The following is a 23,573-nucleotide window of genomic DNA, read 5'->3' as shown; positions in this document are numbered from 1 at the left end:
ACCATATGACACCATTATTTTTGGACCAATGTCTCTGGAAAAACCCAATGTGGGAAAACCGGTGCAACTATCTGATGGTTTTCTTATTAAGCAATATCAGAGTACAATTTGGGTGTCGAAACTGGCTTACCCAACAGAGAATTTCCTTGGCAGTAATACCTCTCAATTTCTGACAAGTCTCCTTGCTGAAACCCCGGATAATCCTTCCGGCAGCTACTCAGCACCAATCTGCCCCAGAAACCCCAGCATCAACCTCTCTCTGGACTGCGTTAGCCCCTCTTTGCCTTGCGCTGGCCCTGCGTTATCCCGAATGGGTCTGCGTTAGCCTTAGGAGGCCCTGCGTTAGCCCTCTGGTCCTCTGTGTCAGCAAGGCTGGCCTCCCTGAGCCTTTGCGCAGCTCCCCACTGCCTCTGCGTGGCCCAGCGTGAGCCCTGGCTGGCCCTGCATCACTCTCCCTAGCTACTGCGCTGCTATCCTGGCACTATATCTGCCTCTCTGTCTCTCAGTACTCAATGACCTCAGCGGCAACTCCCAATCACTGATTCTATCTCTCTTAGCAAACACCGCTCTAGAGAATAGAATGACTGATCACTCTGGTGTGTTTTCCAAGTGACCCTCAAACCTCCTCTTATACTTTTCCTATTGACATATCAACAGCCGAGATTAAGTCCCTAATCAATGGCTAAGATTAGATGTGGCTTGATCCATGTCTTTTGGACCATTCTAACATAGTTTCATATTAATAAACATTAATATTTTATTTTCCCTAAGTTTAGACTTACGGACTCCATTAAAAATATAAATAATTTTAATATCTCCTGAAGTGTTTAGAATCTGCCCAAACCCTTTTTGGGTTTTGGAGATCTCATGTGCCCCAACCTCTCCACCAAATTTCGTGGCTAGAGCACATCCGATGCTACCCCAAATCAACACGGCTAAGATTAAAACAGGCTTGATCCTCGTCACTTAGAACCAGTGTTGGAGGAAACCCCCTCGGGATTTAAACCCTGATCCACGGCTTGTACGGATGCATGGGGGAAGTGCCGTACGAAATGCGTTTCGGGCTGATAAACATGCTTCTTGGAAATTCCAGAAGCATGTGACCGAAACACGTTTCAGTTTTTTCAAAACGCGCTTCGTACGATGCTTTGGCCGTACAAAGCGCCGTGCTTCGTAGTACGAAGCATATGATTCCGTACAGGCTTCCTCCATTTCCATCGCGTGGCCAAAAAAACGTTTTTTTTTTTTTTTTTTGTATTTTGACTTGTTGGGGGTGGGTCAACCTTGGGTTAGGGTGAGGAATGAAGGGATTTAAGCCCCCATTTCTCACTTTGAGTTTATGAGAGTTGGAGAAGAGAAGAGAGGAGGAGAGAAGAGGAGAGGAGAAGAAAAGAGAAGAGAGGGGAGCATGGAGGAGCTTGGAGTAGGAGCTTGGAGGACTTCATCTACAAGAGCTAAAGAGGTAAGTGCAAACCCCAAACCCCTATTTTTCTCCTCCCTCTCCTACTCTTTCCCATTGTTTCTACTTGCTCATTTAATTGCAGGTTGTCCACCACCTATATCCATATTCCAAGATGGTGTTCTTTTGGCTTCTATGTATCATTCCACTTTTGGTTTTAATGATGGCAAGGGGGAGTAGGAATAGAAGGGAAGAAGCACAAGAGGACAGTGGTCCCAATATGAGTGACCCAATGTATGATGAGGAGGAAGGGTTTGAAGAGGAAGGGGATGAAGTTGAACCTGAAGGGCAAACTGAAACACTAGAGGGGAAAGCTGCATTTACACCCTTGTGGAACTATGTGATCAAACTTGAAGGGGGAAAGGGTGGTGGAAGCTACAAATTTTTGTGCCCTCATGGTTGTCATGGAGGAAAACCATTTAGTGGTTCATATACCCGTGTGAGGAGGCATCTTTGTGGGGTGATGGACAGTGATAATTAAAAGAATGTTGAATGAATTAATTTCGAATGAGCAAACAACTCAATCATAATACAGAGATATTTACAATAATAGAAACATCAGGTTTCTATGTAGAATATAGAAACACTCAATTTCATCAAAGAAACTGCTAAAAGAATATAAATAGCAACAGCGAAAAGGAATGAGCATTAAATGCTAAATAGGAATATTCTAATATATTCTAATACCCTCCCTTAATGCTCAATCTATTTACAACACCAATAGACCCTCTGAATTTTACAAATTTATCAGGACCAAGAGGCTTGGTGAAGATGTCGGCGGGCTGCTTTGTTGTGGGAACATATTGCAACTGAACTGAGCCGTCTTCAACAAGCTGGCGAATGTAGTGACAATGAGTTTCCACATGCTTTGTTCGTTCATGAAAGACAGGATTCTTGGCAAGTTTGAGCACTCCCTGATTATCACAAAACAAAGAAGTAGGCCCTGTCTGGGAAACATGCATATCTGCCAGCATACGTCGAAGCCAAACTGCCTCACAGGATGCCTTAACTGCTCCCCGATACTCGGCTTCTGTTGAGGAGAGAGCCACTGCCTGTTGCTTCTTACTAGTCCAAGTAACAACACCGGATCCTAGATTAAACACATACCCAGCTGTAGATTTACGGTCATCAACCGAACCGGCCCAGTCAGAATCAGTGTAACCACTGAGAATAGGATTGGAACTTCGAGTGTATAGGAGGCCATAATCAGAAGTGCCACGCACATATCGTAGCACACGCTTTGCTGCTTGCCAATGATCAGCTTTAGGAGCGGACATGAAGCGAGAAATGTAGCTTACTGCAAAACTGATGTCAGGTCTGGTAGCAGTAAGATAGATGAGACTGCCCACTAATTGCCTGAATAAAGTTTCATCCACAAGGGGAGAGGATGACTGAGCTGAAAGTTTGAGCCCTGTTTCCATAGGAGTCGTGGCCGGTTTGCAATCCTGCATTCTGAATCTGTCCACAAGATTTTTGGCATACTTGGACTGAGAGAGAAAGATCTGATTTTCAGTCTGCCAAACTTCAACCCCCAGACAATAATGAAGAAGCCCCAAGTCTGTCATCTCAAAAGTTCTGCATAAATCTTGTTTGGTCCCATGGATTAAATGTGCAGAGCTGCCAGTAATGATAAGATCATCCACATAGACAACCACAAACAAGATATCATCACCAGTATGCTTGATGTACAGGTTTGCATCAGAAGGGCTCCGCTGAAAACCCTGATCTGTCAGGTACTGATCAATTTTCATGTACCAAGCCCGAGGAGCTTGTTTCAATCCATAGATTGCTTTAGCTAACCGACACACTTTCTGTTCTTGACCAACAACCTTGAATCCTGGAGGCTGCGTCATGTAGACTTCTTCTTGGAGATCACCATTTAGGAAAGCACTTTTTACATCCATTTGATGAACTTTCCAATTGAACTGAGCTGCTAGGGCAAGAACAAGCCTTATGGTACTCATCTTGGCTGTAGGAGCAAAAGTCTCCTCATAGTCGATGCCTTCCTTCTGTGAAAATCCTCGAGCCACAAGCCGAGCTTTATACTTGTCTATGGTTCCATCAGCTTTGTATTTCACTTTATACACCCATTTGCAGCCTATGGGCTTTTTGTCTGCAGGAAGATCAAAAAGTGTCCATTTGTGATTCTTCTGAAGACTCTGGAATTTGGCTTCCATAGCCTGTTCCCACTCAGATGTACCCTTAGCCTCTGAATATGTTTGAGGCTCAAAAGTACTGTGCAGGTTAGCCATAAGAGCAAAATCGACTGTAGACTGTTGTCTGCTCTTATGTCTAGAAGTTCTGCCTTCAAGGAGCTCATCATCCCGGAGATCACCAATGGTTTTAGCCCACCATTTTGGTCGAAGAGTAGAAGAAGTAATAGCAGAAGTAGAGGAACCAATATCAGGAGGAGGTGGAGGAGACTCAAGAGCAATAGGGGCCGCAAGAGGAGGGTTATTTTCTGGAGGAAGCTCAGATAGAGTATGATCAAATACTGATGCTACATCATCCCTCCCATCAGGTGGACCGACCGGAAGAAGAACACTGTGAGGCTGATCCTCAGAACACTGCTTAGAAGAAGAAGACTGAAAAAATCCTCTGTCTTCATCAAATAATACATCCCGACTGAAGCTAAGACGACCAGTGGCTATATCTAAGCCTATAGGCCTTGTGATGATCACTGTACCCTGTCATCATGAGTTTCTGGCTTTTGGAATCCAACTTAGATCGCTTAGCAGCTGGAATCCAAACATATGCAACTGAGCCAAATACTTTGAGATGACTGATCTTAGGCTTTCGGCCAGACCAATCCTCTTCAGGAGTCTTCCCTGTAACAACTTGAGTGGGTGATCTGTTAAGAAGATAAATAGCAGTAAATACTGCTTCAGCCCAGAATTTGTTTGGAACACTCCTGTGTTGTAGCATGGAACGAGCCATTTCAACAACCGTGCGATTGCGACGCTCGACAACACTGTTTTGCTGAGGAGTGTAAGGAGTGGTTAATTGACGTTTGATGCCATGGATATCACAGAAGTTGGCAAACGCTGAAGAACAAAATTCCCCCCCATTGTCTGTCCTAAGGGTCATTATGTTACAACCAGATTCTTTCTCCACTAAAGTTTTAAACTTCTGAAAGGTACTAAGAACATCAGATAAATTTTTTAAAAAATATACCCACATCTTTCTACTGAAATCATCTACAATAAGTAAAAAATATTTGCAAGCAGTGATAGAAGCTGTATTCATAGGTCCGCAAATATCAGCATGAAGTAACTGAAGTACCTTAGATGTGCGCCAAGATTCTCCATTTTTGAATGAAGACCGATGTTGCTTTCCCGCTTGACAGGCACTGCATACCGCCAACTGCTGAGTCTGAATATCAGGTAATCCAGACACAAGTCCCTCCCTAGAGAGCTGAGAGAGATACTGCATATTGAGATGCCCATATCGCTGATGCCATAGAGTGCTGATAGGAGAAATACGTGCTGCTAGAGCCACTTCTCGAGAGTCACCGGTGTCAAGTAGCCTATATAAACCATGATCTTCTAGGCCAACAACAACTGTTAAACTAGACTCCCTGTCAATAATGGAGCACTTGTGGGTACTGAACACTACATCAAGTTGAGGAGAATTCCTCATAATCTGGCTGACAGATAGCAGATTAATTTCCATACCAGGAACATAGTATACATTCAGAAATATAAGTGTGCGCCCACCAGACTAAATTTGAACTGTACCTCTGCCAGCTACTGTGTACTTTTCACCTCCGCCAAATACCACGGAATCACTGAAAGGTGAGAAGTCAATAAACCAGTCACGCCTGTGAGAAAAATGACGTGATGCGCCAGAATCAATGTACCATGCAGAGGAAGGAACATGATCTGAAGACCTTTTAGCCATAAAGGCGTAAAAGGCAGACTCTGTCTGCTCGGAATGTTCTGCAACATTTGCTGTCTGATGTGGCCCTCCCTGTTTCCTCTGTTCAGAAGCAATCCTCTGTCGGCAATCTTTCTTCATGTGACCGAACCTGTGACAGTAATTACACTGCACACTTTTCTTCCGAGCAGGATCAAAAGGCTGAGAGGAGCCTTTCTGCTGAAAGGACTGAGAGGACTGATATTTTGCAGAAAATGCATTTTCCGAGGACACTGATGAAGCACTACTACCAAACTGCTGTTTCCACCGATCCTGCTGCAGAAGTTTGGTACATAAATCTGGAAACTTCAGATCAACATTTGTGGTGGTAATGTTGAGCGTTTCAATGAAGTGTTCATAAGATTTCGGTAGACTTTTCAAAGTAATGACTACCATATCTTCCTCCTCCATGGTCCGACCAATGGCTTCGAGCTGATCTCGAATGTCTTTAATTTTGTTGAGATGTTCCTGTAAAGACATATGTTCGTCCATCATGATGGAGAACAACTGATTTTTGAGAAAAAAAGCTCTGCTTTTATCAGATGTCTCATGCAGTTCTTTCAACTGTTGCCAGATTTCAGCAGCTGTCTTGCCAGAAGGGATCTGTGGTAACTGATCATCAGCGACAGAGAGCTTGAGAAGCATAACAGCCTCTCGATTTCGATCATCAAATTTATCTTGATCGGTCCCGGCTGTACCGGGACGAAGCTCTTTGCCCAAAATGAGTTGATCAAGACGCCTGTACTCAAAAATGGTCAACATTCTTTGTTTCCAAATGTTATAGTTGCTGCCATTAAAGCGTTGATTTCCTTCTAACATCAGATTGGTAAGTGTGGCCATTTTCCCAAAGAAAATACAGAAGTCTGACACACAAGAACAATGTAGCTGCCTGTTTATCCTGATGTAAATTAAAGAACAGACTTTGTCCTGCTAAAAAAAATTTTTACCCAGCAAAAATATCTCTTCAGTCTAAAACAATAGTAATACTGCTAGCACAGAATACAGTTTCCCACAAGAGAATGCAGGTCTACCACAAGTGTATACTGATGCAATAAACAGATGTCACAGGTCTGAGTTTGTAATGAAGGCTGTCAGGATCACAAGAGAAAAAAATTCCGCTGATTGGTAACACACTGCCGGCAACCAGAACCACAAATACAGCAAATACAAATATTGAAAAATGGACCCACATGTGCTGTCTCAGCTTCACGTTTCTGCTGATTGGTAACACACTGCCGGCAAACACCACGGATATATACGTCTCAGGTATCAAATTGGCCCACAAAACAAATACGAAGATCTAAACAAATACGAAGATCTAAACAAATTGGGCCACGTGAGCTATCAGAGCTTCACGTCACGTCTCAGGTATATACGTCTCAGGTATATACGTATCAGGTATATCAGCGTTTGAAATATACACGGGTTTGAAATTTGTATCCACGGGTCTCAAATATGTATCCACGGAATGAACCACGGGTTTCAAAAATGTATCCACGGGTCTGAAGTATATATCCACGGGTTTCAAAAATGTATATATTAACCACGGGTTTCAAATCACGATTTCCGTTACACAGGTCTGAAATATATATCCACAGGTGTCAAATATCTATCCACGGGTTTCAAATGTATATCCACGGGTTTGAAATTGCACGCGTATCCACAGATATCCACGGGTTTGACAGCGTTTGAAACTAAAACCACGAATTTGCCCGCAGATCGAATTTTCAAACCACGACTCCGACTTTCAAAAAAACAAATGAGTTTTGAGAGAAAACACCTGGATCACGATTGCTGAGGAATTCCACGTGGTGGTCGAGTAGCCGCCAGGCGAAAAAGAAGATAGCCGGATTCACGATTCCAAGCAGACTGGCCAGCCAAAAAAAATTCCGCTCCCACGAAAACAGTCACCGCCACAAAGTTATTTATGCAAGGGAAGAATCCATTTCTGTATCGAGATGGACGACTGTAAGCTTTTATCACAGCGAGCAAAGCCGAGGCTAAGACTCAGTGAAGGCTGCCTGGCTTACAGAGGGCTCGACCTTAGAAAGGACTCAAGAGATTATTATGCAGAGAGAATTACCGTTCAAGAAATCTCTTAACCTTGCTCTGATACCATAAAAGAATGTTGAATGAATTAATTTCGAATGAGCAAACAGCTCAATCATAATACATAGATATTTACAATAATAGAAACATCAGGTTTCTATGTAGAATATAGAAACACTCAGTTTCATCAAAGAAACTACTAAAAGAATATAAATAGCAACGGCTAAAAGGAATGAGCATTAAATGCTAAATAGGAATATTCTAATATATTCTAATAATAATAAAAAGGGTGCTCTGGGGATACAAATTTGACCAAACATTTCATCTGAACAAAGAAGAAAATACATCCAAATAGAGGAGGTTGCACAACAAAAAAGCAAGAAACCAAAAACTCATTCTGAATCAAGTGCAACCTCTAGATTTGGTAGCTCATTTCCTCATGGTACTTTTGGAAGCTCTGGAGGTAAAAGAACAATAGGGGATTTCCTTAATGTTGCTGGGAGGGATGATGTGGATGGAAAGATAGTCTGATTTCTTTGTGCTTGCAGTGTACCATTCCATGTGCTCTGCTCTCCCTATTGGCATGAAATGTAAAGGCCATCAATGAAGCCCCAAAAGGATACAATTCCCCCAACCATGAGAAAGCTAGAACAATGTTATTAGAAAGAGAAAAAGCAAAGGTTCAAAGAGCTTTGACATGTTTTACAAATGAGTGGGTAGATTGTGGGGTATCCATTGTATCAGTGGGTGGACAAATATTAGAAACCAACATTTGATAAATGTTCTTGGTGTTTCTGCTAGTGGTGCAATATTTATTACATGTCATGACTCCTCCTCCATCAGTGCATGTTCCCAAGACATTGCAGATCTCTTATTGCAATCAATCAAAGATGTCGCTCCGAATAATGTGGTTCAAGTGATTACAGATAATGCAACAAATTGTAAGGTAGCAGGAAAAATTATTGAGCGTACTCATCCACACATCTTTTGGTTTGGGTGCTTGGTTCACACATTGAACCTTTTGATGCATGATATTGTGAAGCATAAAGAATGTGGGTGGATTAATGAGCTTTACAGGAGACAGAAGCAACTCATTAAATTCATCACAGGGCATACAGGGGTAAACTACTTCTATGGCACTTACTCCAAGTTGCAGTTGCTTAAACTTGCAAAGACAGGATTTGCTAGTTATTACCTCACCTTTAGGCGGCTAGTGATGGTGAGACAAGCTTTAAGTAATATGGTGTGTGTTGAAACATGGGATGACATTAACACCGATAGAGATGGTGCTATTGCAGAGAAGGACACTATTCTTGACATGTACTTTTGGTCATAGGTTAAGTATGTTTTGCAATTCACCAAACCAATTTATTACATGATCAAGTTTGGAGATTCAGATCAACCAATAATTGGGGAGGTGTATGAGCAAATGGATAGCATGTTGGGGCAGATTAAAAACATTGTTGAGCCTAGAGATATCACCTTGTACAATTATATTCGTGAAGAGGTGGAAAACCGATGGGAAATGCTAAATGTTCCATTGCATGCATTAACATATGTTTTGACACCTAAATACTATCATCCATCATGGCTTTCAACACCAGCACCTGTTGGGGGAAGCATGAGAAAACCACACCAAGATCAAGAGGTTCACAAAAAATATATGTTTGCATTGAGTAAATTAGTCCCTGATGAGGAGGAGGCTGCCATGGCACGGAGACAGTTGAGCAACTATACGCTTAACACTGGTCCATTTGGGAGCATGCATGCAATTAGAGATCGAGGGACTTTTTCTTCTCTTGAGTGGTGGAACATGCATGGAGGGGCTACTCCACCTCTACAGACTTTGGCATTGCGGGTGCTATCACAGGTGGTAAACACTTCTTTTGCAGAGAGGTGTTGGAGCTCTTATCCTTTCACCCACAGTGTTAAAAGGAACAGGTTGAGTTTAGACTGGGTAGAGAGCTTGGTTTATGTTCATTACAACTTGCGATTGTTGTGCCATTACTATGATGATGCAAAGACTAATAAAGACCTTAAGATTTGGGACAGGAATCAAGAGGAGCCCAATTTGGAGGATGGAGTGTTGCAATTAGAGCAATTAGAGGATGCTCTTATTCAAGTATGTCCATTGTGGTATCAATTTTCCTTATAAAGCATTTCTCTAATTCATGTTTTTAATTTTTTTTGTTAACTAGTGTTTTTTTTGTATGAATTTTTTGAGCGATTCCAGAATGATGATGATCATGTTGAGATGCCACCCTCATCTGTTCCCTTGGTTCCTAGGTTCCATGGTTCAACACCAACAGCAGGGGGTTCGTCTTCATCAGTTTCAGTGCCACAACTTCCATAGGCACCATCTTCTTCATTGCCACCACGTGGAGGCTCGCTGCCACGTTCTCTTCATGGTGGAAGGAGGAGAGATTAGTAGATATATTCACAATTTACTACTTTTGTCATAGATTAATCATTAGACTTGTAGGCTTGTGAATTTGAACATTTTTTGCCTTGGCGGTGACCAAGTGACATATTTTGTAAACATTATTATTTGAATTTTGGACATGACAAATGTTGACAATTGCTCACTTGCTAGATAAATCATAATATGCTCTATGTTTTATGTTTTATAATATGCCTAAAAATTTGATGTTTGTTTGTAATTGCTAGAATATAGATGGTTGATGTTCGAATAATTAATCATTGATGTACATACTAGTAACTACAATGGAATCATGGATACCATATCTATCTTGATTTATGCAAAAATATGCATGTTTTCATGTCTTCTACAACTAATTTGGTATTTGGGATGTTTGGTTTGAGTATAAATGCAAAGGCATATATATATATATATATATATATAGCAGACGCTTCCACAGATGCTTCGCTTCCTAGATTTTTGGAAAATGACACTTCTGCGTCCCCGCTTCCAAAAAACATCCCCGTTTCGTGCAACATTGCCTGGAACCTTCTCACCCATATTTTATTAATACACATTAATATTTTTATTTTCCTAAGTTTAGACTTAGGAACCCATTAAAAATATTACTTATTTTAATAACTCCTCATCTGGGTGGAATTTCTTCAAACGATTTCTAGGTTCTGGAGATCTTATGTGTTCTAGCCCCTCCAAAAATTTCGGAGCTAGAGCACATCCGATGCTACCAAAAATCAACAACCATAATACTCTTCAACACCTCCTTCAGTAGAAAACAGTGTCTACAGAACAAAAATAGTGGATTGAAAAATTTCTGCCTCTGACATGGATATATTACATGAGAAAGGGAAAGACAATGTAGTAGCGGATGCTTTGTCAAGGAAAGACGAGGAATCATCATTACTTGCAATTTTAGTTACTATTCGAGAATGGCTTAATGAAGTTCGAAGTGAGTATGCAAAAGATCTAGAAATAGGTGCTATAATCAATAACCCTCCTCAGAATTCAAAATTTGAATGGGAAAACGATATTCTGTGGTACAAGGGGGGAATTTACTTAAGTCCAAATTCTAAATTGAAAGCCAAAGTTCTCAAAGAATCCCATGACTCACTGTCAACCGGACATGTAACTTTCTTTAAAACTTACTATAATGCACGCCAATCATTCTTTTGGGAGGGAATGAATAATGATATTCAAATATATGTAGTAGAATGCGATAAATGCCAGAGAAATAAAAATGAGAACAATATGACCCTCAGATTGCTCCATCCCTTATATATTCCAAATCAGAAGTGGGAAGAAATATAATGGATTTTGTCAAAGGATTACCTGTGTCTAATGGCAAGGACAAAATTCTCGTAGTAGTCAATAGACTCACCAAATATGCACACTTCATTGGAATGATGAAATCTGACTCACAAAAGAAGTCTTCGAGATATTTTGCAAGAATGTCTACAAATTACATGGGTTTCCCAAGGTCATTGTTAGCGATAGAGACTCCAAATTCATAGGTAATTTCTGGAAGGAATTTTTCAAACATATATGAACCTACCTCAACATGAGTTCAACATACCACCCTCAAAGAGATGGTCAAACAAAAGTTGTCAATAAATGTTTAGAAGCCTACTTACGTTGTTATGCAACAAACAAACAAAATAAGTGGGTGCAATAGTTACATCTCGCCGAATGTTGGTACAATTCCACTTACAACACTTCCGCGAAAATGACTCCATTTCAAACTCTGTACAATTATGAACCTCCTAAATGGAAGGACCTTGCCATTATCAAGACAAAACTCCCAGTGGTTAAAGATTAGTTAGAAGAAACCCAAAAGGTCGTCCAAGCATTGAAGGAAAATCTAAATATTGCAAGAAATCATATGAAGCAGCAGGCTGACCTGAAACTGAACAGAGAGAGAATTTGAAGTTGGAGAATGGGTATTTGTTAAATTTCAACCTTACAAGCAATTATCCTTAAAACAGAAGGGAAAAAACAAATTAGCGCCAAAATTCTATGGACCATACGAGTTTAACAAAAAGATCAGCCAAGTAGGATACAGGTTAAGCCTTCTTGATAAAAGTCGTGTTCACAACATTTTCCATGTATCTTGCCTTAAAAAGGCACTTGGCAAACACCAATAAAGCACAAACAACACTTTCGACTTTAGATGACGAAGGGAGGATCATTTTAGAACCAAAAGGTATCATCTCCACCAGGGAAAAGAAGTTGCGATCATGAGTAATCAAAGAATACCTGATTAAGTGGAAAGACCTACCAAAAGAAGAAGCTTCTTGGGAGACAGGAGTGTTTCATCAACAACACCCGTTGTTACATATGCTTTGAGGACAAAGCATCTTTTCGAGATGAAGGCAATGTTATGTAAAATTTATTTAATTTAATTAGTCTAAAACTAAAGGGCATGATCAAAAATCACGCCCCCTCATGTAAGGGCTCCTACGGTCTATTTTAGCCAGGGCCTCCCACATTTGTAAATCATCATTCAATTATATATATATAAATATAAATATATATATATATATATATATATATATATATATATATATATATATATATATTCCTGTCAATGAGCTGTTTGCTTCAACTAATCTTATATGGGTTTGTTTGGGGTTATATTTGGGACTCCTCTCTTGACTATTTAGGAGGTTGTTGGGTCTAAACAATGGAGGTTTTGATAGAGGTGATAGTGGGTCCTTGTCCTATGTGTGCCCATCTAGCAGGTTGCCAAGACCTTAGCAACCCTGCTAATTGGATCAGTAATAATCCCTTTTAATATCATATTTTTGAATATATTGTCTGGAATCTATCATCTTGTTAAGAGTTGTTGGGTCAGTACTTTATTGTAGGACTCACTCTTATAACTTGTATGACATGTATAAGGACCCCTCTAAGTATTCATTATTTAAAAATAAGTTAAGGCATATTGTTGTATGTAACAGCTGTGTGTGTCTTAATCATTCATAAATTTCTTTGTTGGTTTCACATCTTGACTCCATTGGCCCAAATTTTGGATAGGCACTAGTCCCTTATCCTCAATCACTCTATTCTCATTACACTAAAAAGGACAAATACACTGTTTTACTAGAGCTATATCTTCAAATCACATTTGAGCTTAATTGATTATAGCTTTAGTAGTCCTAACTGTTAGGGATAAGCCCTCGTGTCAGAGAAGAGACAACCAAAAGTTAGAGGATAGGTTACTTAGGTGACTATAGTGACCATCCTAGTAGTTCCCCCTTGGGTTACACCTTGTGGGTTAGGGCTTTTATCATCAAGTATGAGTTGGGGAGGTAACACTACCTCAATGCTAAATCAGATGTGAACCATAATACTTTAGGAATAACCGTAGCTGATGGGTTTCCCTCTCAGTGCATTACTAGAGTTACCACTGTTTGCTGTGTATGTTTTGTTGTACCCATCTGGAATTTTTATTTATTTTGTGTAAAGTCTTTTCTGATGATTGAATTTTTTTTTTCTGACAGAATGCAGGAGTTTCTAAAACCAATGAAAGCAAACGAACATCATGCTCAGATTCTCCAGGCTTGTCTTCGGACACTTTCTATGTTTGCAAGTAAAAGTTTTCCAAATTTGTTGCGGTATGATTGTTACTTGTATGAAGTTTATAGTAATATGGTTACTGAATCTCCAATTTCGGCATTAAAAGTGAAAATTACCCTTGATTTTTCTTCTTAGTTATTATACGGGTGCAAATAAATTTTAACAGTCAGGATTGTATTCTTGCACAGGATTCTATCTCACCTTTCTCCAGCCAGTTTCTCAGGTATGTCATCATGTCCATTTCAGAGATCTGGTTCTTTCATAGGTGGGAATGAGGAGAATCATGTGTGGCTTTCAACCACTGATATCATAAATTCTAGTATTGGATATATGGTCATTTCGGACTTGAACTATGATCTTGGTCTATTGAAAGGAGTTTCAGGCCTTGTCTTCGCACATGCTGAACTGCGAAAGTGCATACAAAGAGAAAGTTGCTGGGATAATGAAATTGCTCTTCTCCATACAATGGAGGCGTCTACTAGAAAATTTAGAGTATTTGAAGATCATAAATTATCATGGGAGCATTTGTGTTTCCTTCTGCTTCCTTGTTTAACTGTACTAATATGTTCCATTCATAGTACCTTGGAAAATATTGCTGTATCATCTGGCCAAAAGCCACCTCCTGAATGGGAATTTCAGAGCGAGTGTCATCGGCTTATTCAAAGAATACTTTCCCAGATGGAAATGGAACTTGTTAGCATTTTCAGTGGTAATAATCATGCCATAGATCATAAGACGATCTCAGTTCTCCATGCAAAGTTCATTATGGCTGAACTTGGGAATCTTTATGATACGACTTATACAAATCCCCATTCTTTGTCTCAGAAAAGTTTATTTAGAAGTCTTAATATCAACTTTCAAGAAAGTTGCTCACTCATAGATTCAGATTATCTTGCTTTGCTGGGTGTTGAAAGATCTCTACTCACCTTTTTACAATTGAAATTTCAAAAAGTATTGTCTGAATGCTGCTTTGAATATGAGCCGGAAATTTTCATATCAGAAACGTTGCAATTTATGTTAAAGATTAGCATGAGGGGAAGGAATTTTTTGAAATACATAAGCAACTTGGAAGAAGATGATACTTCAGGAAATAGAAGATACATTATGTTCTCTGGCTGCTGTGTGCTATTCACAAGAGTTCTAAATTTGTTAGAACTGAATGCAAGCTCCAATTTTTGCACTTCTCTTGAGTTCTTAAGAGACAAAGAAACCGTTGCTTCACTGCAAGGACCTACTCATTCTGTCACCCGATTATTCCTTGAGAATATTGCACATGAAAGCTCTTGGCCAGTTAAAGTTAAAGTAATGAAGTCTATGTTGGAGACATCTTTTGGAATGGTTACCCGACCAAAGAGCGTATTGAACAAAAGAGGAGGAAATGAATCTCTGACCACATACCTGTTCTCTACTTTAAATCTGGAAAAACAGGCAGACTTAGTATCTGTCTTTGAGTTTTTGCATACTTGCAGTCATCATGCCCAGACAGTTTTGGTTCATTGGCTATCAGACCAAGCAGAATTCGAGGTATGTAAGCAATCATGCTTTAGCAAATATGTTTGCATTTACTTGATAGTGTAATTTATTGTAATTGAGCTGGTTCATTCAATTTGGATGTCATTCATAAATGACCAAAAACATGCTGGTTAAAGTTAGCTAGTAGCAAAGTCATGTTTTCAGACATTATAGCTGTCTCCCTGAGTCTGTCTGTTCCAAGACATAATGAAAAACAACCCATTGCAGGCTTGTCCAAAACAACCATGAGTCTGTGTCCAAGTTTCTTTTTTTCTCCAAGGACCTTATCTGTGCCACTTATAGTATGAGGCAGGCTTGAGAGAGCGTCACAGTGGAGCAGAGAGTGTTCCATCTGGAGAATTTCTGTCAAGCTTCTTTTTAGTTTCTGTCCAATTTAGTATTTGTTTTCTATCTGTTTTTACTCCGATATAGGCTCAATATAGATGTCTTATCTCTGTTCTTTTGCTCCTTGAATCATATAGGTAACAGGCAAGAACAAAGAAGCATCACTGATAACCGCACTATCAGCTAGTTGTCTGTTCATGTGCAAATATTCATATCAACAGAATGCTTCCAGTTGCAAAATTGTTGAAGATGACCTTATTTCTTGGACAATAAGATTGCTTGTGGCATCGATATCAGCTTCTAGAAACAGTTTGCGTGATACCATTGAGAGTCTGTATGTTGTACTGCCATTTGATATCTCTTGTTTTTTCTAAACATTTTTTTTGCGTTCATTTTATATAGTGATTACATCTGCTATAATTCTTGATCATGTCCCATCTTACTGTTGGTTTGCGATTTTGTTTTGTTGCTGTTCCTTTTCGGGATATAGAAAGTTATGCCAGAGATTCGGTAGTTTTCCTGTTCTAGTTGTTTGCGATTGTAGTTATCTCTAATCTGGAGAAGATCATTATTACAGATGCTATTAGAGGTAGCTAATTAGTCTATTGGTGAAGTCATAGAAACCATTAACATTGGGGTTGAAGATAATACAGCATATGTCAGTGTGCCTAAACCTCCTGGATGCTTTCTTTTGCTGTCAAGATACAGCTGATAAAATCATAGGATGCCCTCCATTTAACAAAGATAAACATGTGGAAATAGTTGAGAGCACACCAGAATAGCAACTAGAAAATTATAACCTTGATAGGGGTTGCAGTACGAAGCCACAGAATGGGCTACCAGCTTGTGCATGAAAGGGAGTTGTCAAACCAGGTGTGCTGGAAGTGCTGTGAAATGCAAACCTTTGAACATTGGTTTTCAGCCTAACATGGGTGGTCAAAAGATAAATCTAAAGGCTTCATAACCCTAGAGAACTAGTAGCTAGAGCTGAAATTGTCACAGATTGTTGATCTATTTTGAAGTGTTTGTGGATTCTCTGAATTGGTCTTGAATATTATTGGTGTCAAGCAGAGATGCCCTCTCTTGCCAACACTGTTTGGTATTTACATAGATGAGCTTGAGTTCTTTCTTCAGAAGCGTACCCATGTTCATGATTGTTGTATGCTACATCATGTCTTGATTGTTATGCTACCTTTTTCTGAGGACTTGGGCCTACTTAGTCATTCTTCTGATGGTTTACAAAGACAACAGGCTGCACTTGCTTGCTTCTATAAGGCTTGCTAGTTGATGGGTAACCTTGGTAAGACTGAGGCCACGATTGGTGTTTCAAAAATATCTGATTTTTCAGAGCGTTTTAGGTTGCTAAGTTTTCCAAGTTCTTCAGGACCAAGTTTATGCTTGCTGAATTTTGCCAACTTTTATCAAAATTTTCCCTATTTTGCTCATTTTCCGAGTTGGTGACATTTACTTATATTTTATTGATGCCAACTTTTGCAACACCGGTTATGATCTTTAGTATGTCTAGGGATGCTAGGTACAATTTTCAGTTCTATAAGGGCGAGCTTGTGGATATCACAACAACCTGTACTTATTCAGGAGCTCAGGTTACCAGACCATTCTTCAAGTTGAAGCTTGCCTTCTAGTCACACTTTTGTAAGGGACACGCTTCACCTTTTTTCATTGAACACTGGTGTTCTTAGATACATTTTTAGGATATTTTTTAAAGGAACACATCTTCAAGACAACTCTTTATGGGTTGAAAGTTTGGGGCCCCAGTTTAGGGTCTTTGGATTGAGCACATATTGATAGGGTTCAAAATATCATGCTTCAAATTTTAATGGATGATGCAATGCAAACATAGGGTTCCTTAGAGTATTTTCCAATTGTAGTTTGCTTCCTAACCTCTCTATCTTTAGAGTATTTTTAGACTCACATTCTATCTTCATAGACTTGGGTTCTTGGCCCTTGGATGATTCAACCTCGAGTCATGAGCTTATCCATATCCACCACTATGTTCTTAAGAGAAGATTTGCGTTTTTAGGTCATGTTACCACTCTGTCAGTGGGGATGCAACTTTTTCAAGCAGATCATTCACCATCATTCTAAAGCCAAGGTCACAAGTCAAAGCCTTGTAAAAAACCATGTGAGGCCATGTATTAAGCATCCCAACCTGGTGCCTTATCTTTTAAGTCTGTATTTTGTTGATTTGGGGTAGCATCGGATGTGCTCTAGCCACAAAATTTGGTGGAGAGGTTGGGGCTCATGAGATCTCCAATACCTAGAAAGGGTTTGGGCAGTTTCTAAACAGATCAGGAGATATTAAAATAATTAATATTTTTATGGAGACTCTAAGTCTAAACTTAGGGAAAATAAAATATTGATGTGTATTAATATGAATCTGTGTTAGAATGGTCCAAAAGACATGGATCAAGCCAGATCTAATCTCAGCCATTGATTAGGGACTTAATCTCGGCCGTTCAGATGTCAACAGGAAAAGTATAAGAGGAGGCTTGAGGGGCACTTAGAGAACACACTAAGGGAGACCAGTTAGTTCAATTTCTGGAGCGAGGTTTGCTGAGAAATTAAACCAGTGGTCTGGAGAGAAGTGAGGAGGCAGCTAGTACGAAACAGAGAGATGGGAGATCAACACAGAGGTAGACGCAGAGCCAAAGGAAGCCACGCAGAGGAAACAAAGATGACGCAGAGCCAGAAGGGCCCATGTCATCCACGCAGAGGCTGCAGGAGTGACGCAAAAGGCCAGAGAGGTTGCCAGTAGGCTAATGCAAAGGGTTTGAGGCTGACGCAGAGGGTTTGAGGCTGACGCAAAGGGTTTCAGGCTGACGCGGAGGTTAGTGGGGCCTACACTGGATTCATAAGTACTTCTGAAAATTTGTGTATTTGTGGGTAAGCCAGTTTGGCACCCTGTTGTACTAGAAAATTGCTGAATAATAAAATCCTCCCTTGCTGCACCAGTTTTCCCACATTGGGTTTTTCCGGGGACATTAGTCCAAAATAACTATATCAATGTGTGTATATGTTTGTTTCTGTATTATAGTGTGATATCTGCAGTAGTATTTATTTTAATGTTTGTTGAAGTAATTTCATGAATAACTTATGATGAAATAAATAGGAAAAGTAAATCAGTTGCTACAGTGATAGAATTTTCACATGGTATTAGAGTAAGTAATCAGAGACAGAAAGGGAAAATCAGTTATGGGTCGAGACCTTGATGCAAATGCATCCACCTCAGGAGATTCTCGCAGATTTTCAGAAGATTGCACAAGAGAGATTTTGATTTCTCTATGTTGGCTTCTAGGTTGGAAGAAGTGGCATGCATGACTAGTGCTGCATCATCAGAATTATGGTATATAGACAGTGGAGCCTCATGGCATATGACGGGAATCAGGGAGTGTTTCTCAGAATATCGAGAAGAGAAGACGAACTTTCAGATCACCATGGGAAACAAGGCAAAGTGTACTCCAGTAGGAAAAGGTACCATAGTTTTTCAGACAGAATCGGGAGAACAATTTCATGCCATAAATGTATTGCATGTACTAGGATTGGGGATGAACTCACTGTCCATGTCACAACTACAGGGCAAGGGCTATGAAGTCTACTTCATTAAGGAAAAGGTATATGTCAAACACCCGAGCTGGAAAAAGAAAGTGCAGATTGGGATCAAAAGTAATCAGTTGTATAGACTACAACTAGAATCTCCAATGTCACTAATAGGCAATCATGGGGACAAAGACTTGAACGAACTATGGCACAGAAGGATGGGTCACTTGCACCATGGAGCTCTGAGAATTCTCAGGAGCATTGTAATAGGAGTTTTGGATTTGAGTACGGAATGAGATGATGTATGCAAGGGATGCGCTCTAGGAATGTATGCCAAGGCAACATTTCCTATGAGCAACCACAGGGCCAATAGTGCACTAGGATTGATACACTTCAATATTTGCAGACCTATGTTCGTCAAAGCTCTCAGCAGTGCCGAGTATTTCCTTACCTTCATTGATAACCACTCGAGGAAAACTTGGATCTATTTTCTAAAAACCAAGGATGAGATTTTCTGTCGATTCAAAGAGTTCAAGGCTCTAGTGGAGAATCTGACAAGTAAGAAAATAAAATTCTTGCGCTTAGATAATGGTGGAGAGTATGTCAATAAGGACTTCACCGATTATTGCGCTAAGGAGGGCATCAGAAGAGAGTGGACAACTCCCTACAATTTGGAGCATAATGGGGTGGCAGAAAGGAAAAACAGGACTATTGTAGAAGCAGTTAGAGTCATGTTGTATGATCAGGATATGCCAAAATTCTTGTGGGCGGAAGCATGCAACACAGTTGTCTACGTTCAGAACAGGACTCCTCATTGGGCATTAGGCAAGATTACTCCAGAGAAAGTTTTCACTGGGAAGACACTTGAAGTCAGTGATTTTAAGATATTTGAGAGTTTGGCATATTGTCTTATACCCGAAGAAAAGAGGAAGAAGCTCAGACTGCAGAAAAGGGGTATCTAGTAGGATATAGCGAGAACGCTAAGACATACAGGATCTATCTTCCAGGGAGCAGGAAGGTAGTAGTACGACGAGATGTAAAGTTCATGGAGGACAGAGCTTTCAGAAGATCTCGCGAAATGCGTTCCAAGGAGTAGTTGAAAGAGGATCTGTTGGTCATGCCACTTCAACCAATGGAAGTGAAGAATTCTTCCTCAGATCAGGAAGATTCTGAGGATGAGGAAGAGGAGCGTACAAAAGCACCTGTTGACAGAGGAAGAACCAACAGGGAACTTCGTCAGATTCTGCGTGATGCAGAAAAATTCATCGGAGAGCCAAAGAACAGTAAAAGGGAGCGAAAACAACCAGACAGGTATCAGGCATTAGTAGCTCAGGATGGAGAGCCTGTCGGCTTCAAGGAGGCAGCTCAGCATCAGGTCTGGCTAGATACGATGGTGGAGGAGTATAACTCCATTATGGTAAACGATGTCTAGGAGTTGGTGTCAAGGCCTCAAGACAGATCTGTGGTAGGTTCAAGATGGAGCTACAAGATCAAATATGTTGCGGACAACAGTGTTGAAAAATACAAGGCCAAGTTTGTGGCTAAGGGGTATGCTCAAATGGAAGGGATGGACTGTGAGGAAGCCTTCACCATGGTAGCCAGGTATACATCTATTAGGACCATGATATGTCTAGCAGCCCAGATGGGATGGGAGATCCATCAGATGGATGTCAAGACGACATTTCTAAATGGGGTAATAGAAGAAGTATACATTGAACAACCAGAGGGTTTTGAAACTCATGAGAAGAAGTCTCATGTATGCAGACTGAAGAAAGCCTTGTATGGGCTGAAGTAGGCACCAAGAGCGTAGTATGGTTGAATAGATGGCTACTTGCAGAAGATGGGTTTGTCAAGAGTGACATGGATTCAAATCTCTACTATCTGGTCGTAGAGAGTGAGCCACTTATCTTAGTACTATATGTGGATGATCTCTTCCTAACAGGATCATCCAGATTCATTGAAGAATGCAGAAGAATCTAGCCATAGAGTTCGACATTAAGGATTTGGGACGAATGCACTATTTCCTAGGGTTGGAAGTTTGGTAGCAGAAAGGAGAAATCTTCCTTGCGCAAGGAAGGTATGCTAGAAAAATCCTGAAAAGGTTCGAGATGGGAGACTGTAGACCTATGGCTACGCCAATGATCACCAATTGGCAGAAGATTGATGCATCAGAAGACAAGGATGTCGATCCCACCCTATACCAACAGCTCATAGGGTCCCTGATGTATCTAGTCAATACCAGGCCAAATATTTGCTATGCTGTCAACATCTTTAGTCAGTTCATGGTGGAACTAAAGAGGGCTCACTGGGCAGCAGCCAAGTGCATTCTCAAGTATTTACAGGGAACAATTGATTATGGGCTCTTGTACAACAAGGGGAAGGATATCAGGTTGAGTGGATTTACTGATGCAGATTTGGCAGGAAGTTCAGTGGATTGGAAAAGTACCTTTGGGTACTGTTTCAACATTGGATCAGGAATGAATTCCTGGTGCAGTAGGAAATAGAAGTTCGTGGCTCTGAGCTTGTTTGAGGCAGAATATATGGCAGCAAGCAAAACTTCGTGTGGGGTCATATGGCTTAGAACACTGTTGGTAAACCTTTTTAGAAGAAATATGGAGGCGACCAGGATCATGTGTGATAATCAGAGTTGCATCAAACTGTCTGAGAATCTAGTATTCCATGATAGGTCGAAGCATATTGATATCCGGTGTCATTTTGTCAGAGATTGTGCCCAATGAGGAGATGTATAGTTGAGCTACACTCTTACAGGGGAACAAGTGGTAGATATCCTCACCAAGGCCCTTGGAAAGTCAAAATTTGACTACTTTAGGGAAAAGATGGGGATGGTAAAGAACCCCTTTCAGAAGTAGTGTGTTAGCAGCATGAATGAAGAGGGAGTTGCAGTGTAGATGCAGTGTTGGGAGAAAGGACCAACAACAACAATGATGTAGAGGGAGTTGCAATGCGGATGCAGTGTTGGGAGAAAAGACCAACAACAACACGGATGCAGAGGGAGCTGTCGTACATATGCAACAGTGGCAGTAGCAGTGTCATGGGCAGCAGTATAGGAGGCAGCAATGCAAAGGATGTTGGGCAGGAAGGCCTAGCATCAGCACATGTACTGCTGCCAGATGATCAGAGTAATACTTTGTGAGGAGTATTGCTAGAGCATAGTCATCACTAAGAGGGAGTGTTGATTTGGGGTAGCATTGGATGCGCTCTAGCCACAAAATTTGGTGGAGAGGTTGGGGCTCATGAGATCTCTAATACCCAAAAAGGGTTAGGGCAATTTGTAAACAGATCAGGAGATATTAAAATAATTAATATTTTTAACGGAGTCCCTAACTCTAAACTTAGGGAAAATAAAATATTAATGTGTATTAATATGAATCTGTGTTAGAATGGTCCAAAAGACATGGATCAAGCCAAATCTAATCTTAGCCGTTGATTAGGGACTTAATCTCGGCAATTGAGATGTCAACAGGAAAAGTATAAGAGGAGGCTTCATGGGCACTTGGAGAACACATTGAGGGAGACCAGTCAGTTCAATTTTTGGAGTGGGGTTTGTTGAGAAATTGAACTAGTGGTCTAGAGAGCAGCGAGGAGGCAACAAGTACGGAACAGAGAGACGAGAGATCAGCACAAAGGCAAAAGAGGCAAACGTAGAGCTAGAGGAAGCCACGCAGAGGTAGTGGAGACTGCGCAGAGCCAGAAGGGCTCACGTCATGCACGCAGAGGTTGCAGGAGTGATGCAGAAGGCCAGAGAGGCTGCACAAAGCCTCAGTAGGCTGATGCAGAGGGTTTGATGCTGACGCAGAGGGTTTGAGGTTGACTCAGAGGGTTTCAAGCTGACGCAGAGGTCAGTGGGGCCTATGCTGGATTCAGAAGAATTGCTTTTCTATCTGTGGGTAAGCCAGTTTGGCACCCTGTTGTACTAGAAAATTGCTGAATAATAAAATCCTCCCTTGCTGCATCGGTTTTCTCACATTGGGTTTTTTCGGGGACATTGGTCCAAAATAACTGTGTCAATGTGTGCGTATTACTGTGTGATATCTACAACAATATTTATTTTAATGTTTGTTGAAGTAATTTCATGAATAACTTATGATGAAATAAGTAGGAAAAGTAAATCAGTTGTTGCAGTGATAGAATTTTCACATATTCATTATGAGTGGTCAGACCATGCTTCATCCCTTGAGAATATCATTTTGGTGATCTTGTCTCTAACTGAATTGGAGGACCTTAGAGGTGTGGAAATTTCTAACACGAAATTCTACTGCAGTAACTGATTTATTTCACCTACTTATCTCTCACAATAAGTTATTTACGAAACCTTTAGTAAACATTGAAATAAGTTCTACTGCAGTTATCACAATTACATAGAGAAAATAATAGTGATATACAAGCACAAGAATCAATCACATCAACATAGTTGTTTTTGGACAATTGTCCCCGGAAAAACCCAATGTGGGAAAACCGATGCAGCAGATGAGGGTTTATTTGTTAATCTTCAGCAACAATCGCTTTACAAGGAATGATTCTACAGAAAAACTGACACTTCTGAGAGAAACTCCTGAGACAATGTTTCTCCTCCTCCTGGAGAAGTTCTGACACCCTAGAGAACCTTCACCCACTTCTACGTCACTCTTGCGTCACTCGAAGTCAGTCTGTGTGAGGACTGCGTCTCCAATGGTGCTGTCTCCCTACTCTTCCTTCTACGCT

General features: G+C 40.5%; 1 protein-coding gene across 4 annotated transcripts in view; it reads left to right on the top strand.

The window, feature by feature from the left end:
- LOC149196394 (uncharacterized) overlaps positions 1 to 23,573 on the top strand; it is a 491,550-nt gene that overhangs the window by 226,083 nt on the left and 241,894 nt on the right. For all 4 annotated transcript variants that reach the window (XM_089405541.1, XM_089405540.1, XM_089405539.1 and 1 more), the window contains 3 exons: positions 13,361 to 13,474; positions 13,625 to 14,960; positions 15,431 to 15,627. In XM_089405541.1, coding sequence (XP_089261667.1) covers positions 13,361 to 13,474; positions 13,625 to 14,960; positions 15,431 to 15,627 — 1,647 coding nt within the window. The remainder of the gene's footprint in view (positions 1 to 13,360; positions 13,475 to 13,624; positions 14,961 to 15,430; positions 15,628 to 23,573) is intronic.

This window comes from Pinus tabuliformis, chromosome 2_2 (genome assembly GCF_031772625.1).
Source record: "Pinus tabuliformis cultivar Carrire ecotype Pingquan chromosome 2_2, CPIR1, whole genome shotgun sequence".
NCBI classification, from domain to species: Eukaryota; Viridiplantae; Streptophyta; class Pinopsida; order Pinales; family Pinaceae; genus Pinus; species Pinus tabuliformis.
Note: the sequence above shows the minus strand (reverse complement) of the source record. Positions and strands in the feature narration are given on the sequence as shown.